The sequence below is a fragment of the Strigops habroptila genome, chromosome 12 (genome assembly GCF_004027225.2).
Source record: "Strigops habroptila isolate Jane chromosome 12, bStrHab1.2.pri, whole genome shotgun sequence".
In the NCBI taxonomy this organism is placed as follows: Eukaryota; Metazoa; Chordata; class Aves; order Psittaciformes; family Psittacidae; genus Strigops; species Strigops habroptila.
Window position 1 is genome coordinate 14,255,702 of NC_044288.2, and position 15,268 is coordinate 14,270,969.

At 41.2% G+C, this 15,268-nt stretch overlaps 1 protein-coding gene across 1 annotated transcript in view; it reads left to right on the top strand.

Moving 5' to 3' along the window:
* The window catches only part of GALNT10 (polypeptide N-acetylgalactosaminyltransferase 10), an 83,029-nt gene that overhangs the window by 41,299 nt on the left and 26,462 nt on the right, over nucleotides 1-15,268 (top strand). Inside the window, exon 4 of the mRNA XM_030504654.1 lies at nucleotides 2,500-2,666. Within this exon, the coding sequence (XP_030360514.1) occupies nucleotides 2,500-2,666 (167 nt within the window). The remainder of the gene's footprint in view (nucleotides 1-2,499; nucleotides 2,667-15,268) is intronic.

Below are 15,268 nucleotides of genomic sequence, written 5' to 3' on the forward strand. Positions count from 1 at the left end.
AAACTCTTTTAGAATGTGAAACTTCTGACTCTAGTCCCCAGTTAAAATTAATAAGTAAAGTGTCTGGGGCACCAATGACTTAAGCTGTGATTAATGATGCTGCTGCAGCTGGTTTGCTCGTTGCTTGACACATCTTTTCCCCCAGTGTAGTGAGTTATAATTGTGGAGGTCTCAAGGAGAGGATAAACAGCGTGTGTACAATGGATGCTGGGATTAGCTGGGCAGGGAGTAGGGCTACGTGTAATGGAGATGCGCAGTGAAGGAATTCATGACTGAAAAGGTCTGTTGTGCATTCCCCCGGCCCATTAAAAAGACATACTTGAAATAGTGTGGTTTGTGTTATTTGGGAGGTTGATGGGGGCAATTTATAATGAAGTTAGGCTGAGACAAAGTCCATAAGGAGCATTCTAGAAGGAAGGGAGCTGTATTTTAGAGCACTTGCTTTACCTAACCTTTTATGTACAGTAAGAGATAATAGACTTTATGTTTTGGAGATGTGCCTGCAGACAGCAGGGAGTATAAGGAGAAGGTGATCCAGGGAAAAATGCAGCATCTGTCCTGTCCTAAGCTTTGGGACCACAGCTGGGATTCTCCCCAACAGCTGGCCTGGATGGGGAAGAACAAAAAAGCAGCCAATGTGTTTCCTCACCTCATAGATGGTTTGTGTGGAGCTTTATATGCCAAATAGTGTCACTTCTGCTTTCTGCTAATCATGGGAATCGAGCCTGGGGGAGGGCATGTACTGGATCTACCTGGTGCACACATATGATGTTTGTTTCAACAGTCACATCTGCTAACATTTTTTTTAAGTGCTTCGGGGTTTTTTAATATTAAATACTAATTTTGCAGGTCTTGTAAAGCAATTGTAGATGTGGTAGCTGGAGGGAAACAATTTCTCTTCATGCTTAATGGGTAAACTTCATAGCTGAAGTTTCCCCCTTGTTAAAGTTAGTCAGAAAATGAGAATTCCAGTTTAAGAAAAGTTAGAGGATATTTGAGGGCTCTTGTTTCATATTGGAACAGAACTATAGGTAGTAGCTCTCTTGGAAGAAGGCAAAGATTGCAATGCCAAGGGCTGGATGAAAGCAGTCCATGCAGCTTTATTTTGCATCTTGCATCTGTGCATTGCAGCCATAGCCTGCAAGCTCTTGGCAGCACCCCAAGGCAATTCATTAGACCCAGAATAAGCTACTGTCCTTTCACACAGGCACCAGAGTAACTTCCTGTAACCACAGATTTATTGAGCTTGTGTAACATAGGTGCATCCTTCCCCATTCCCTGGGAAAAGTACCTGGGAAAAGCTGCACTGCCAGAGCCTATTTCCTTCCCACCTGCCCTTCCAGGGAGCAGGGAGGGAATCGCTGCGTGCATGCTGTGCTATGCTGTGATTTCACTACCGCTGTGCACGTAGTGAAAGCCTTGCTGGGTGCTTATCAGGAGAGAGACTGCAAATCAGTGTTACTGCAGGCTATGAAAGAGGTCCAGTGTTGGGGCAGGGCGGGGAGAGCAGTATGTTTGCTGTATGGCCTTAGATGTTACCGGTTTAACAAGGTTCAAACTCCACTTCGTGCCACGCCTGCAGGGAAATAAACGCTGCACTTCCTGCTGCAGTTTGAGTTTTCTTCATGAAGCTGCCTTGAAAACACCCCCATAAGGCAAGGGACCCCCAAATTCAAAGGGTCCATATGGGGTCTCTGCAGACAACTCTCCAGCTTTATCTAAGTTCTGTGATGCTTTGTGTCCAAAGCCCAGCCTTCTCCACTTCTGTCTGTAGAACTGATCCCATATGTTAGACAAGACATGCTGAAAAATGGGAAGACGAGATTGATTGTTTAGGAAAACTGAACTGGATAATTGTCCAGTGTGACAAAGGAAGCCTTTAGTAGAGGTTGGAGGTAGATCTATTACTGAGGGAAGGGGGGTTTCTTTATTAAGCAGTTCTTAGCATGCAATTATCCTATCTCTTCAGTGTATTATGAACAATGTCTTGAACTTCTGGGAGTGCTTAGGGAAGGTGCTGTCACACAAAATCCTTGCTTCCTGCACATTTTGTGAACTAAATGAACTTAACCAATGTCCTGATAATGCCTGGAAGAGATGCATTCAACTTCTGAAACAATTTTGTAGAAATACCTTTTGCTAGTGATCTTTGAGGTATAAGGACAGTGAAACACATATTTGAGAGACTTCTGTATCTTAGGTTATAACTGGAGTTTTCTTTTAAAATCAGCTTCAGCACCTAATAGATCAGTCTAACTTTGTGTTGCTAAGTGTCAATGGGGCCATTAACAGTCCCCGCTCCATATGGAATTCTGTATTTTCTTTCCTGGTAGACTACATCAGGTCACTACTGGCTTGATATGGCTTGAAAGTTGATGGGTTTTTTTCAAGCACTTTGCCTCAATTTGAGGAGTAAAGAATGCGCTAAGTTACTCAATGGTAATTCACATGGAAGTGGTTTTTTGGCACCACCTTTTGACTTCCTCTGTCTATGTCCAGCTGCAAGAATAAGCTGTACCTGGAGAAGCTCCCAAACACCAGTGTGATAATACCATTCCACAATGAAGGATGGTCTTCCCTCCTCCGAACAGTGCACAGCGTCCTAAACCGCTCCCCGCCTGAGCTGATAGCAGAGATAGTGCTGGTGGATGACTTCAGTGACAGAGGTATGATCATCTGTATGTAACTTCACTGTGCTAACCTACCTATGCTTTCCTACCTAAGGGATCAATTACCTTGCAAATATGTGTATAATGACTTGAAGTTTTTTACTTGCCAACAGCAGAGCTCAGGTGAAACTCATGTTCCATGTTCAGTTTATGCTGATTTAGCTGCTGATGGCATAGGCTATTCTGTGTTTTGGACAATGTGAATAAACAGGGAAGCTGGTTTTAGTATTCTGCTAAGGGCCTGTATAGCCCTTAACATTTAACCCCAGGATTAAACATTTGAAGTTCGGATTAAAAAACAAAGTGGGGAACAGCTCACTCCTCACATTCTGCATTTATTTTTTTTTCCCAGACAGAGAAAATGGTGAAAGAAGCCTTGATAATAAAAGGTTTCCACCTTGACTGCCTATGATTTGGATTACTTTTCTCCTGAATTTTGTGGTCCTGAAAAGTAAATCTGTAACATCCAAAGCTTTGACTGCTCTCACTTCCTTGCAGCTACACTCCTTATTTTGTACTGCATTGCCAGTAGTCACTTTGGATTTGGTTTAAGTGCTATGTGCAAAGACGTGTAGCCAGTGTCATAACACATCACCACAAATGGAACAACCACTTGTAATTGCAGTAGCAGTGTGTAGATGTAGTTTCTGAATTTACTTGTTCTGCAGCAGAAAGGCAAGGGATTTTTTCTCTCAAACATTTAAATGCTATGTGATATAATTAAGCTAGACATTGTCTTGTGGTTTGTGCTCTTGCTATGGTGAAAAAGGCAATCAAGTGGAGGAGGAATGAATGCCTTGATCGTGTAGACACTGTGTAGCTAGAAAGATCACATGGAAGTCCTCTGAAGTAGCTGGTGATCTGTGCTGAGGAGGGTACAGTGATTTTAAGGGGTTATGATTGAATCAGCAACTCTAGTTTCTCCTTTAAAATTAGGCTATTTAGCTTTATGAGCTGCAGAGTTTGAGTCATGCCACTGACACTACTCAACTGGGGGAAAAAGCGTCTCTAAGCAGATGCTAAAGGATACACCTCCAAAAATCTGACATGTAGGAGGCTCCCAAAACGAGCTCGGAAACAAGCTTGTGGGTTGTCAGTGTTCCGACCTATACTGACTTCCAAATAAGCACCATGCAACAGCTATAGTATTTGTTCTAAAGTGCATCTCTAATTAGTTTGCAAGCAAGGCATGCTGGTTTGCACAAATCTATGTTATATGAAATAAGCATTTCTTTAGAGGATTTTCAGACTAAGTTGGGGAGGGAAAGCAAAAAAAAAATCCAAACACCCTCCTAACAAGGTTTCTTTATTGCTATTAAGTCTAGAAGCAAATTAGACAAGCTCATGCTGCAACCACAGCTGAATTGTACAAGCAGGTTTCTTTTGAGGGAAGTGGAAGTAATGAAATCTGGTTTCCTGTGGATCTATTTTCCTTGTTCTCTAAACGTGCCCTTCTGACCAAGCAAAAGAGAGCACTCCTGGCTCCCCACCCCTTCTCCTCATCAGTTTGTACACACGCTGTTCATCCAGCTAGCTCTTGCTCTGTTCCACCTGCCTCTGATAAGATGCAAGCTCTTCTCCATCAGTCATCCATCTTTCATCTGAAGGTTGCAGGAAGTAGCTGAGATTAATTTGTGTGCAGCATCTATTTATAGATGGTTATAAAAGACTACTGGTGTTGGACAGTGAGCTAAATTGTCAAGGGAAGAGAATGACACACGGGCAAAGAGAGTGCTAATGACATTTTTTGTTTTAAACCAGTGTGTTCCTGCTAGCTCAGTTGATCTGTGCTTGTTGAGGCAATTACTGGTTAGGATGAACATCTTTACTTCACTGCTGTCAGTTCTGTATCCGCAATGTAGAGTTTCCTGCTGGCTGCTGTTCCTCTTCCAGTAGTCAGCGTTCTTCCTTAACCATGCTGGGGTTGGCTTCCACATCCCTCCTGAGATTTAAGTAGATCCTTAGTCTTTTAGTGGTGGTCTTGGCAGTCCTGGGGTAATGGTTGGACTTGATGATCTTGAAAGTCTTTTCCAACCTGGTTGATTCTGTGATTCAGGAGGTTGTTAAGTTCTAAACATATGATCTTGACTTGAAAGGCTGCTGGTTATGTATTTGTGGGTTTAATTTATCCATTGTATATATTTAAAAAATAAAAGCCAAACCCCAACACTTCAGTCCAATACTTGAGAACTAATAATTTAATTCATCAAACTGAGCTGCATGAAGGAGCAGAGGCTCCAGGAAAACTTTTAATTTGCATATTATATGTTTGAAAAGGGCACGTTCTTGGATTTGGACTGCTGTGGTTGTTTCTCACGATTAAATTGGGTAGGGGATAAAAACCCTGTGTCCAAGCTGATGATTGACACTGCTGTGCCACAGAACTGGCAAGCAGTAGAAAGAATGAGGAGACATTGTCTGCAAGGTGCAATGCTTTGCTTCTGTTTCAAATACTAGACCCACAGATCTGTTACAGCATCTATCTTCTAAAATTATAGAATCACTGTTAGACGTAGACAGAGTAGAGGCCACATTTGCAATCAGAGAGGCATAGTATGAACAGTAAATGTCAGCTTCTTCCCCAAAGAGATCAGTAAATAGTCGTCATAAACTCCAGTGGAGAGCAAAAGATGAAAAGGATAATCGCTCAATAAAAATCTGTTATTAATTCTTTTATCGAGAGGTTACCCTGACAAGATAAAGTACCAGATACACTCTGCTGTATCTCATGATGGCCTTTCACTTGAGGGTTGTCTAAACCTCTGTCTTAAAGGCCAGACCTCCAGCACTTTAATAACTCTTCAAGAACCTGTCTTTCCCTGGCAAGGAGACTATATTCCTCTTGCTAGCATTTCTCTTATACTGGCCGGTGCTGGGGTTAAATGTACTGGGCTTTGCTGAGCTGCCCTTCAGGTTCTGTTAGTGTTGTGCTCTTATTCTGCCCTGGTCTCTGTAGGTGGAGATGTTAGTGCCAATCCATCAGCCTCTTTCATATGTGTATGTCGTACATGGAGAATCTTTGCTTCACATAAAGAGGATTTTGCTAATAATAGAGCAAGTATGGAAACCTGGCTGCTGCATACACCGTTGTGTTTCGACAGATGTTACTTTCATACGTTTTTCATCTGTTTTTAAGCTTGAGAGTAAGGAATTCTGGGTGTGACAACAAAGAAGGTAGAGGAGTTGGCTAACAAAGTGATAGGAGAGTGAAGAAGATGTATATTGTCTGCTGCATACCTGAGAGGCAGCTGGGTTGCTTTGCATTATTGGAGCTCTTGGATAGATGAATCATCATCTGGAAGTGTCAACAGCCATTTATTTCTTAATTTGTTTGAGAGAAACAATTGTGTGACCTTTAGCAATAAACATTTTTCAACCGAAAAAGGCTGTCCTGATGACAGCAAATCTTAGCAGCCAGCAGCAAAAGCTTTGAGAGCTGGGTTTTTGAAATGCTTCCTTTGCTTTGTATTCGAAAAATCAAATTGTGCTGGAACAACTCACCCTCTGGAATTCTTTTCTGCATGCCTGTAGTATAATGCAAATGATCAAAATCCAGCCTTCAAACAAATTTAGTGTTGGATTCCACACTGACCACAGTGCTCTGGGTCAGGCTAATGCAGTACAGTGGGGCATCAGTTTGCTTTGAGGTGCACACCATGTTGTCACCTCCAGCAGCTGTGTTTGCTGACACCTGTTTCTTTGTGAGGATTCCCTTGTTAGGTTGGGTTAAAAGTTTCTTAAAAGAAGTTGCTTTCCAGCATGTGCCATTGGTCACAACAGAGTAAATATTGTGGGGCTGTTTTCTACTTTCTCTGATAGTATTACCAACATAGCAATATAAGATTGCTATAATAGCTTATTCTTTTTTCCCCACAAACTTAGTTGGGATGTCTGTGATAGAAGAACTTTGTTCTCCTGACCATAAGCATTTGAAAACAACTGTAGGGACTTAATGTACAGAAGAATATAGGTTGTATTGAAGAAGGAGGCACCAATTCAGCAGATGGTTGCTGGAGAATAAGAATGAACCTGCCTGGCGTTGTCTGCCTCTTCCTGCATGCTGCTGGGAACTGCTGAAGACTCACAGACTGACCTCCAGGGACTAACTTTGGCTGTTTTGGGGTGGTCAGAATAACACCTACCCGTCTGGATAAGAAGAAATCAGAATTCAATACATGTGAAGTATGACTTTAGAATTCCTGATCATAAAAGATGCTTAGCTATGGCATCCCATGTGGATTTATGGCTTCACTTTTAATTTCTATAGCTATTCTTTAGTTCCGATCTCAGTTAAATTAAGCCTTTTCATATGCTGGCTTGCAGAGTACTAATTATATCCCTCTGAGCTTGCTGTTACCAGAATGGCTTTAAGTAAACTGAAATGTGTTTTTCATGTGTATCGGTTTTCTTCTGGGGACTGTCAGATGTGAAATTTGTTTGCTTTTTGATTATTTAATTACCATGCAGCAGAGTGGTAAGTGGGTTCTATTATATCATAGAAATGGGAGGAGGGGAAGTGAAGTTGAAATGCAGGTCAGTTTGTAACACTGCAGGTTTTTGTACCGACTCTGAAGGCATTTTATTACTGATAGCAGGCAACAGACAAAGCAGTTTCTGATTTTTCAGGGGCTGCTTCAGTCCGTAGACCTACAGTCTGAATCCAGCTGTGGTTTTGAGAAACCAAGCTGTCCTCTAGTCTGTCTTGTACGAAATGGATTGTTGGTCTCCATCTAATTCTTATAGCTTGTGGACACCTCTGTTGTATAAGCTGTCTTTGTGTTTGCATGAACAAACATGAAGCTGTCCTCTGTCTCTTGTTAGACAGATGAACATCCTTAAGCTGAAGGAACAGAGGGTAGAGGATGGCACACTTTCTCTTTACAGGGTGCTTGTCTAAATGTTCTTTGCTTTTCACCTGATACATATTTGGCAGGTCCGTAAAGCAGTGGAACATCAAGTATATACTGCTACTGGGTGAGTGGCAGAAGTCAAACTCTCCTCTCTAGTGTCTGTTTTGGAGAAGAGATCTCTTTCAGGTGGAGGCTGGACTGGGACACGTACAGCATCACAAATACTTGAGGTTGGAAAGGATGTCTAGAGATCATCTAACCCAGCCCCTCTGCTCAGCTACAGCAGATTTCTCCATTATATTCACTCAGGTTTTGAAAATCTCCAAGGATGGAGACCCCGTAATGTCTTTGGAGAACTTGTTCTGTTGTTCAGTCACTTAGTGACTTAGCTTAAACAAAAGGACATGTTGAAGCAGTATTTCCTGTACATCTGATTGTGCCCAAGAACACTTCTGCAAAGCTCCTGGGTCCCCAGTCAGTACGGGTGCACGGGGTTGCTCCTCCTCAGGTACAGGAATTTGTATTTCCCTTTGTTGAATTTCATGAGCTCCTTCTAGCCCATTTCTCCTGCCTGTCCAAGTCCCTCTGCGTAGCACATCAGCCATGCCTCCAGGCTTGTATCATCTGCAAACCGGCTGAGGATGTGCTCAGTCCTATCATCCAGGTCTCGAATGAAGGTATGCAATGGTATTAGCCCTGATACTGGCCCCTGGGGTGCACAGTGACAGCCCAGGCCTCCAGCTCAGCTTGATGCTGCTGATTACAACCCTTAGAGCTGAGCCAGTTTTCTATCTAGCTCACTGACTGCTTATCTAGCTCAGATTTCATCACTTTGTAAGTATGTTATGAGAGGCAGTGATGAAAGTCAAGGTGCCTTTTATAGGTAAGAAAAACTGAAGAGTGAGGAAATCTAAATGTATTGGAATAGTAGACCTAATAAGATGGGCTGCACGAGCATCCCGCATGCCCCAATGCCATAGTTCCCTTGTCAAGTCACCAAAAGGCATAACTGTCTAGAGAGTACTAATACCTCTAAAACTTAAACTAATTGTTTGGATTTGTACATTTATCTGGAGCAGACAGACATGTATTTCTCAGCCCTCCCTTTAGTGTAAAGCATGACAGGGATTTTTCCCTTTTCATCCTTGCAGCAATCAAATATACTAAATTATTCAAGACATTGTAAACTTCATGTGTGCTGGAAGGCTGTCACTTAGCTGCTGAATGTAATTTAAAAGAAACATCTTGCCACATAGCTGGGCTAGCTGTGTGCAGAAAGGAGAATGTACACACCACACAGGTGGTTCAGAAGTACTTTGGGGTTATCTTATGGCTTAGCTTGGCAGAAATCAGTGGTTGTGCTTATATTTCATATAAAAGTCATGTTTCAGCATTCAGTTATTTGCATATTGACCGACAGCCTGTTCTTACCCATTTTTAAGACTGCTTTTGTTTAAATGACCATGGTTTAGAATAACTGTTGTCTCCAGCTGATGAATACTGCAGCGTCAGTCATCTCTAAAGCATGTGTTACATGCAAAGTGCTATGTTGTTATAGTAATAAACTTGAATGTGGCAGCACTGAAAACACTGCATTCTCCAAACATGAGGATTGCTCTGAAAGTGCGAACCCAGCTGGGCCGTCTGCCTTACAGCATTGTGTGTCTGTACAATGGTAATACGTGAGGATTTACCATCCTTCCTATGGTAACCAGTCAAAATCTTCATCTGTGACTGGGAGGCAGGAACAGTTTCAGCTGAAGTACTTGAATACATTTAACCCAATATAATAATGATATTTTCAAAGCCAACCTTCTGTTTTTTAGGGTGTTAGAGACATCGCAAACTTGGCTATAGTTGACTTTAAGGAGAAAATTTCGTTACAATAAAGGTTATGGGATCTCATTTTCCCATGGGGGGGCTGTTAGGGACGTTCTGGTTTTCAGCTTCATCTTTCTTCCAAGAAGACCATTTCCTTGAGCCTTAATTCCTGAAAATTATACTTATTTAGGACTCCTGAAAATATTTATTTGTCCCATTTTTCAGCCATTTTAAAATCTTTCTTATTCTTTCCCCACCTTTACTGACTTTTTTTCTTAGCTTTGTGTTTTCAGCAGGACTTTGTGTGATAAAATTAAAGCAGTTCTTTGATGTTTGGGAGACAGCAGAGCATTATGAGCTCAGACTCTGGCACATGGCCACTGCTCATCTTTGAAAGGCAGCAAGAGGCTTTTAGGCCTTTTAATAAAGGAGTCCGAGGAGTGTTTTCCCCAAGCAGTGTCATCTCAGCCCTTGGTTTTGACCAGCGTTTTCCCTATCATTTGCCCTCTGCCCTCACATAGGGCCAGTCCTTTGCTTTGCGCTATTGTGCTGTCTCCACACCACCCTGTAGCTTGTTTGAACATTCACTGGCAGGGGAGCCTGAGCCCAAGCCATTCACTGAGTGTCAGAGAGCGCCACAGCCAAATCCCGCTTTTCCTCTTTTAAGATAAATCCCCAATGACTTTTTAAATCTCTCTTTATATTGCAGCACTAGTAATTCTGGGATAATCTGAATGGAAAAACAAATGTGGGTAAGGCTACTTGGCTGAACCACATGCAGCATAATTTGGTCTGAAGGGCAGAAGTCACTAAGTAGCGTACTAAATGGAGAAGGCAAGGGGTGATTAATGTGTCGTTTGGTGCAGCATCAGGTATGTAGCAAATACAACTCGGTTCCATTAACCACATCTGCCAGACCTTAATTGAAAGAAATCATGCTCTTAGTGTCTGAAATAGAAAAAGGTTTAATACTTGAATTCTTTTTGATCTTTAAATGGAACAGTAAAGGATTTCTGCAGCTAAAGAGATTATCTTTTCATCTTTAGGCACATGCATTGTAAAAGTAGGGGGTTTTCTCTCAAATGCGCTGAAGTACATCTGGTTATTAGTACATCTCTGAATATATGGAGTGACTGTGCTTAGAACAAAGTGGTGACAGTCCTTCTTACAGAATTTTTAATATGATTCTTCTAAAGCTTTTTACCTTAACATATTAAAAAAAGAAAAAGCTTTTTTAGGCAACGCTGCTTTTCCACAACCTTTTCTTTAATGTTGTTTTCAAGGTCTGTTGTAGAAGCTGTGGTCACTGTTGTCTCAAACAACTGATAAAAAGATTATTTTTGTAAACTAAGTCACAGAATAGCTTTTTCCCTTGCTGTTAGAACTCATTGCAGACCATCTCAGGTCTGATTTGACTATCATAACAGCTTTGGATTAGCTGTCAGCAAGATCTCCCCTTGTGTAAGTGTTGGTTCTAGGTGGAGAGACTTGGAAGTCTGAGAAAACAAATATACTCTTTAATTCCATTAGAATGAAATTCTGTGTCATGAAACATTCATTTTGATATCAGTATCTCATTAAATCTTTTGATTAAAGGCTTTTGATGATGCTCAGTTTGTGGACCTGGTCGTTTGTCTGGTGCTTTAACACCATGAAGTCCCAGTGAGCAGTTCTCAGGCCCTTGCAGTCAAGTTCAAAGAATTTCACTATTAAAATGCTTCTGATGGATGCCAGTACCAATGTCACTTTTCCATGTAGAAAGTGACTTGGCTTTGGTGAATATCACTGATTCGGGTAGTGGCACAAATATTACAAGGTGACACAGGCTTCAGAGTCATTTAAGGGGTTGTCACCCATAGCCTAGATGTGATGTTTGTTACCCACACTCCAGTGTGAGCCCAGTAGTGCAGCAGAGCTGTACCTGCTGCTGTAGGAGGGAATTTGTGAGCTCACCAATACTCTGTTCTCTAGTGAGCACCAAAGGGAGTGGAGCAATTAAATAAAACCTGATGCAGATGTCCAATTTTTATTTATGAACAGAGAGTAATGTGTTATTCTCCATTTCTGGCAGTGTCTTGTGGGCATGGAATACTTCAAACAATTGTTAGTGACAGAACTTGCTTTGAATCCGTAGTGAAATGTGGACAGGAGTCACTTTTAAGTTTTCCTTTTCTAAGTATTCATTTCTAATGTCTCTAAACACAATTTCTGTACTTGTGTATACCCTTCATAAAGGAATATCTAAAACCTGCATTGTTCATTAGGCACTGGCTGAAGGGTATTAAAAATACATTCTCTAGTGTTTTAAGGGACCTGAGGGCTCATTGTAGTTGTTTGCTTCAGCTTTTTGGTGACAGCCTTAAATTAACCAGTTTACTTTTCATCATCTTGTATTTATTACTCTGAGTTGCTATGGCTAAAGATCCTTCTAGAAAGGAGATGAGGTGGCTTTAAAAGGTCTGGTTTACTATGATCTCTTTCTCAGCTAATTATTGTGTAGTGAAGGATGACCAGCAAACTAAAGTTTAAATAAAGAATTGAGGAGCAGAGTTTCCATTGCAGCTCATTAAATAAATCTGGCTGCATTGCTTGCTACTAAGAAACCCTGTGCTTTTAGCGGAATTTCTTGGGAAAACAGCTTTAATTTTATTCTCCTCACCTTGAAGTGCATGACCTCGTCTGCTAGGAGTCAAAAATGTAGATATCTGCCAGCTGCAGTGCAAATCAGCATTTTAATGCTTTACAGCTGCTTCTCTATAGAAGTTAATTAGAAATGTGATTCAAATACCCTCTGTTAGTGCTCATATGTGATGTCTATTATTGGTAATCATAGTTTCTGCTGTTTGAGCATGCATTTTGGGTGGTATTGACAAAGCAGATGTTTCTACATAGGGACATTGATAAAGGTGGAAACTTCTTCACTTTGAGAAAATTGGAAGGTGATGCTGCTGCAATTTAAAAACAGAAGTGGATAATCTGAAACACATTCCTGTTCTATGTAGTTTTAATTGCAGTGATATTAGTAAAGAGATGCCACACTCATGGTCTCACTGTAGCATCTATTCATAAATGTCACAAGGACTGCTGTTACCTGTTTCCCACAAGCTAACGTATGCATTGATGCCGCCAGTGGAACACAGTTTACCTTGCTGAATGGTGGAAGCCGAGGCTCAAGATCTAAAAGCAGAGTACCTTCAGCTATCAGTACTACTCTCTCCCTGATACCATCCGGCTAAAGTGAGTGTGTCAGCTGAGAACAATATTGTCCATGAGATGGTTTGGTTGTGGTATCAGTACAGCTGGGAATAGTCCTGGCTTTGTGCTTCAGGATTTAATAGATTTATTGACCTTTCTGGCAGATGTCACGAACTTATTGTGATAGTTGCATTTCTTGCCAATGAAGTAAACAAGAGCATTGGGAACCGATGGCAAAGAGGTTTAGAAGAGAAAAACGTGAGTTTGTAAAATGTGCTTCTGACATGCCAGAGTTTGTTACTACAAGTCAAATGTCTGTATTTTTCCTGCTGTATTGGTAATTTTTTAATTTGCCAAATACTCTGTGTTCTGTTCTCTGACACACAGACTACAAGACAAACGTGCTTTTGCTTTGTCATTCATGGTTATTAATGTATGAGCATTATTGTAGGAATGAGGGATTATCAGTTAGTTTTCCAGTATTCCATTTGGCTGCAATGCCAAAGCAAAGATTTTGTAGGGCTGTTCTATTAATTTTAGGCTTTATAGTTGTTCTTCCTCACTTAGCCACTTGAGATAAAAGCCTTTGGACTCCAAAGGGATGCATTCCTACCAAATCAAAGCAACTTTCAAGTGGGTTACATCATGGACCTAATGGAGTAGTCTCTAAGACGGCAAAATTCTGGAGTAGAATTCTGGAATCTTTCTTTTCCTGTTGGTTTGCACAGAGCAAATACTTTGAGGCCAGGAAATTTTTTGTACATGAATGCTGCCGATAAAGGCAAAGCTGAATCTCTGAGGACTGGTTTGGTTTGGGTTGTTTTTTTCATTTATTTTTTGCTTTTGTTCCACAAAAAAACTCAGTGACTTTTAAGGCTTTAATCTTGCAGCTTTGATATGTTCCATGATGTTCCAGCTTGAAATGTCTTTACGCTTCATCTGCCTGCATCTCCCCAAATGATGGCAACCTTTGTCTTGCTGTCAGTTGTAGGCTTTTAGGTTCATGTCATGATATACAGTCCAGTGTATATGATACATATAGCTATCAACAGTGAATGTATACTCAAATGCTCAAGAGAAGCAAACACCCCTCAAGCACATCAGCTTGCTCTGACTCTGTTCTGAAGCCTTGTGGGTTGCAGAGGAGTTGTATTCAATTGGGTTCTGTCTTGTGAGCAAACTTCTGAAACACATTTGCACTCCCGCTTTTCTCTCCAGTGCTCAGAAAGCAGTCAGTGATGCAGATTAAAGGCAATTAAAGACTGATGTGCTTTCTCGTGATTTGTAACTCTAGTGTGGAAAGGAGAGTATAAATTCACAGGATCCCGAACTGGTATGTATCAGCCTCAGACTGCTGGAAGTGGTAATGCTATTGATATGGTAGGTTGTCTTAATGTTTTTCAGTGTTTTCATCTGCCCATACAGTGTTCATCAATTTAGTAGAGGCGTGTTAGCATTAAGCAGGAGCACAGACATTCCCTTGGTTAAACAACTGAATAATCAAAACCACTTATTTGGTCTTAAGATGAGGGCACAGATCCCGCGGGTTGAAGGCAGTATTTGGGACAGCAATGCCCTTCGTGCTAGTCACCATGACTACATCAAGCTTGAGCTGAATATTAAGTGTGCTGCAAGGAGCTTGCTCCTGTTCCAGCAGCTGCAGAGGCTACATAGGCCAAAACCTGCAGAGTTTGTATGTCAGCAGAGCAGTCTCTGTGATGTTAAAAGCAATCAACAAGGAAATCACTGAGAGTCACAAAATCACCTCTTTAGATCAAATGTAGTCAACAGAAGAGGAAAAACCTAAGTGGATGCTTTAATCTTGATACATATTTAATCAAATAGGAAGGGAGAAGAGTAAACTGATGAGCATGATTGCCCTGGGAAATACGGGTTATGGCACAGGAGGAAAAACTGATGCTGTGGGTTGGCTAGGGAGTCAGTGTGCAGGATTTAAGAACTGTGATGCATAACACCACAGGTTGGCTTCACTGCTCCTAATGAACAAAAGGTGCTTAAACCTTACAGCATGAAGGAAGGATGAGTAAATGGATTTTTCTGTATTCCCTCAGGAAGAAACAGTTGGAATAGACTTCCTTTACAAATGAAACTTTCCTGAGAGTTTAAAAGGTGGTGCTGTAGCTGAGATGATTATTCCCTGTGTATTTTCCTGCTTGGAAATGCAGGCTACTAAACTTTCCCTAAGGTCTGGGAGTATTTAGATGTTCATGCTAGTAAATGTGGATTTTTCTCATTTTAAGATTGCATGTTTGTCTCTGCATTCAGTACTAGTATCTCCTGAAGCCATAACTGAGCAGGGTTTGGACGTCTGCTGTAGGGTACAGGAAGCTGTGAGAAAGTTCCCTTTGCAAATTCAGGATGTGATTGATGATACAGGCAAGACAGCAGAAGTTAATGCGCTTGAGTTCATCAAAGCACGCAGCACAGGCTCACACCAGGTCTCTGCCCTAGTAACTTGCAGTCTGGCTTATTTCTTACAGCCCACACTTCCACTTTTGTGCATTTATTGTTCCTAAAATGGAAGATTGGCTTTAAAATATTTAGAAAGGGAACAAAGGAAGATTTTCAGAAACCTAACTCTCTTTGTTACAGTCTAAAGAGTGATGACTGCTGTATTAGCTAGTGGGTTGTACGCTTTCAGTTATTGTCCCATGCACAGAAACCCTTTTTCCCCCACCCAGGTTTTGTTTGTAAAAATGTGCTGAGCCCCAA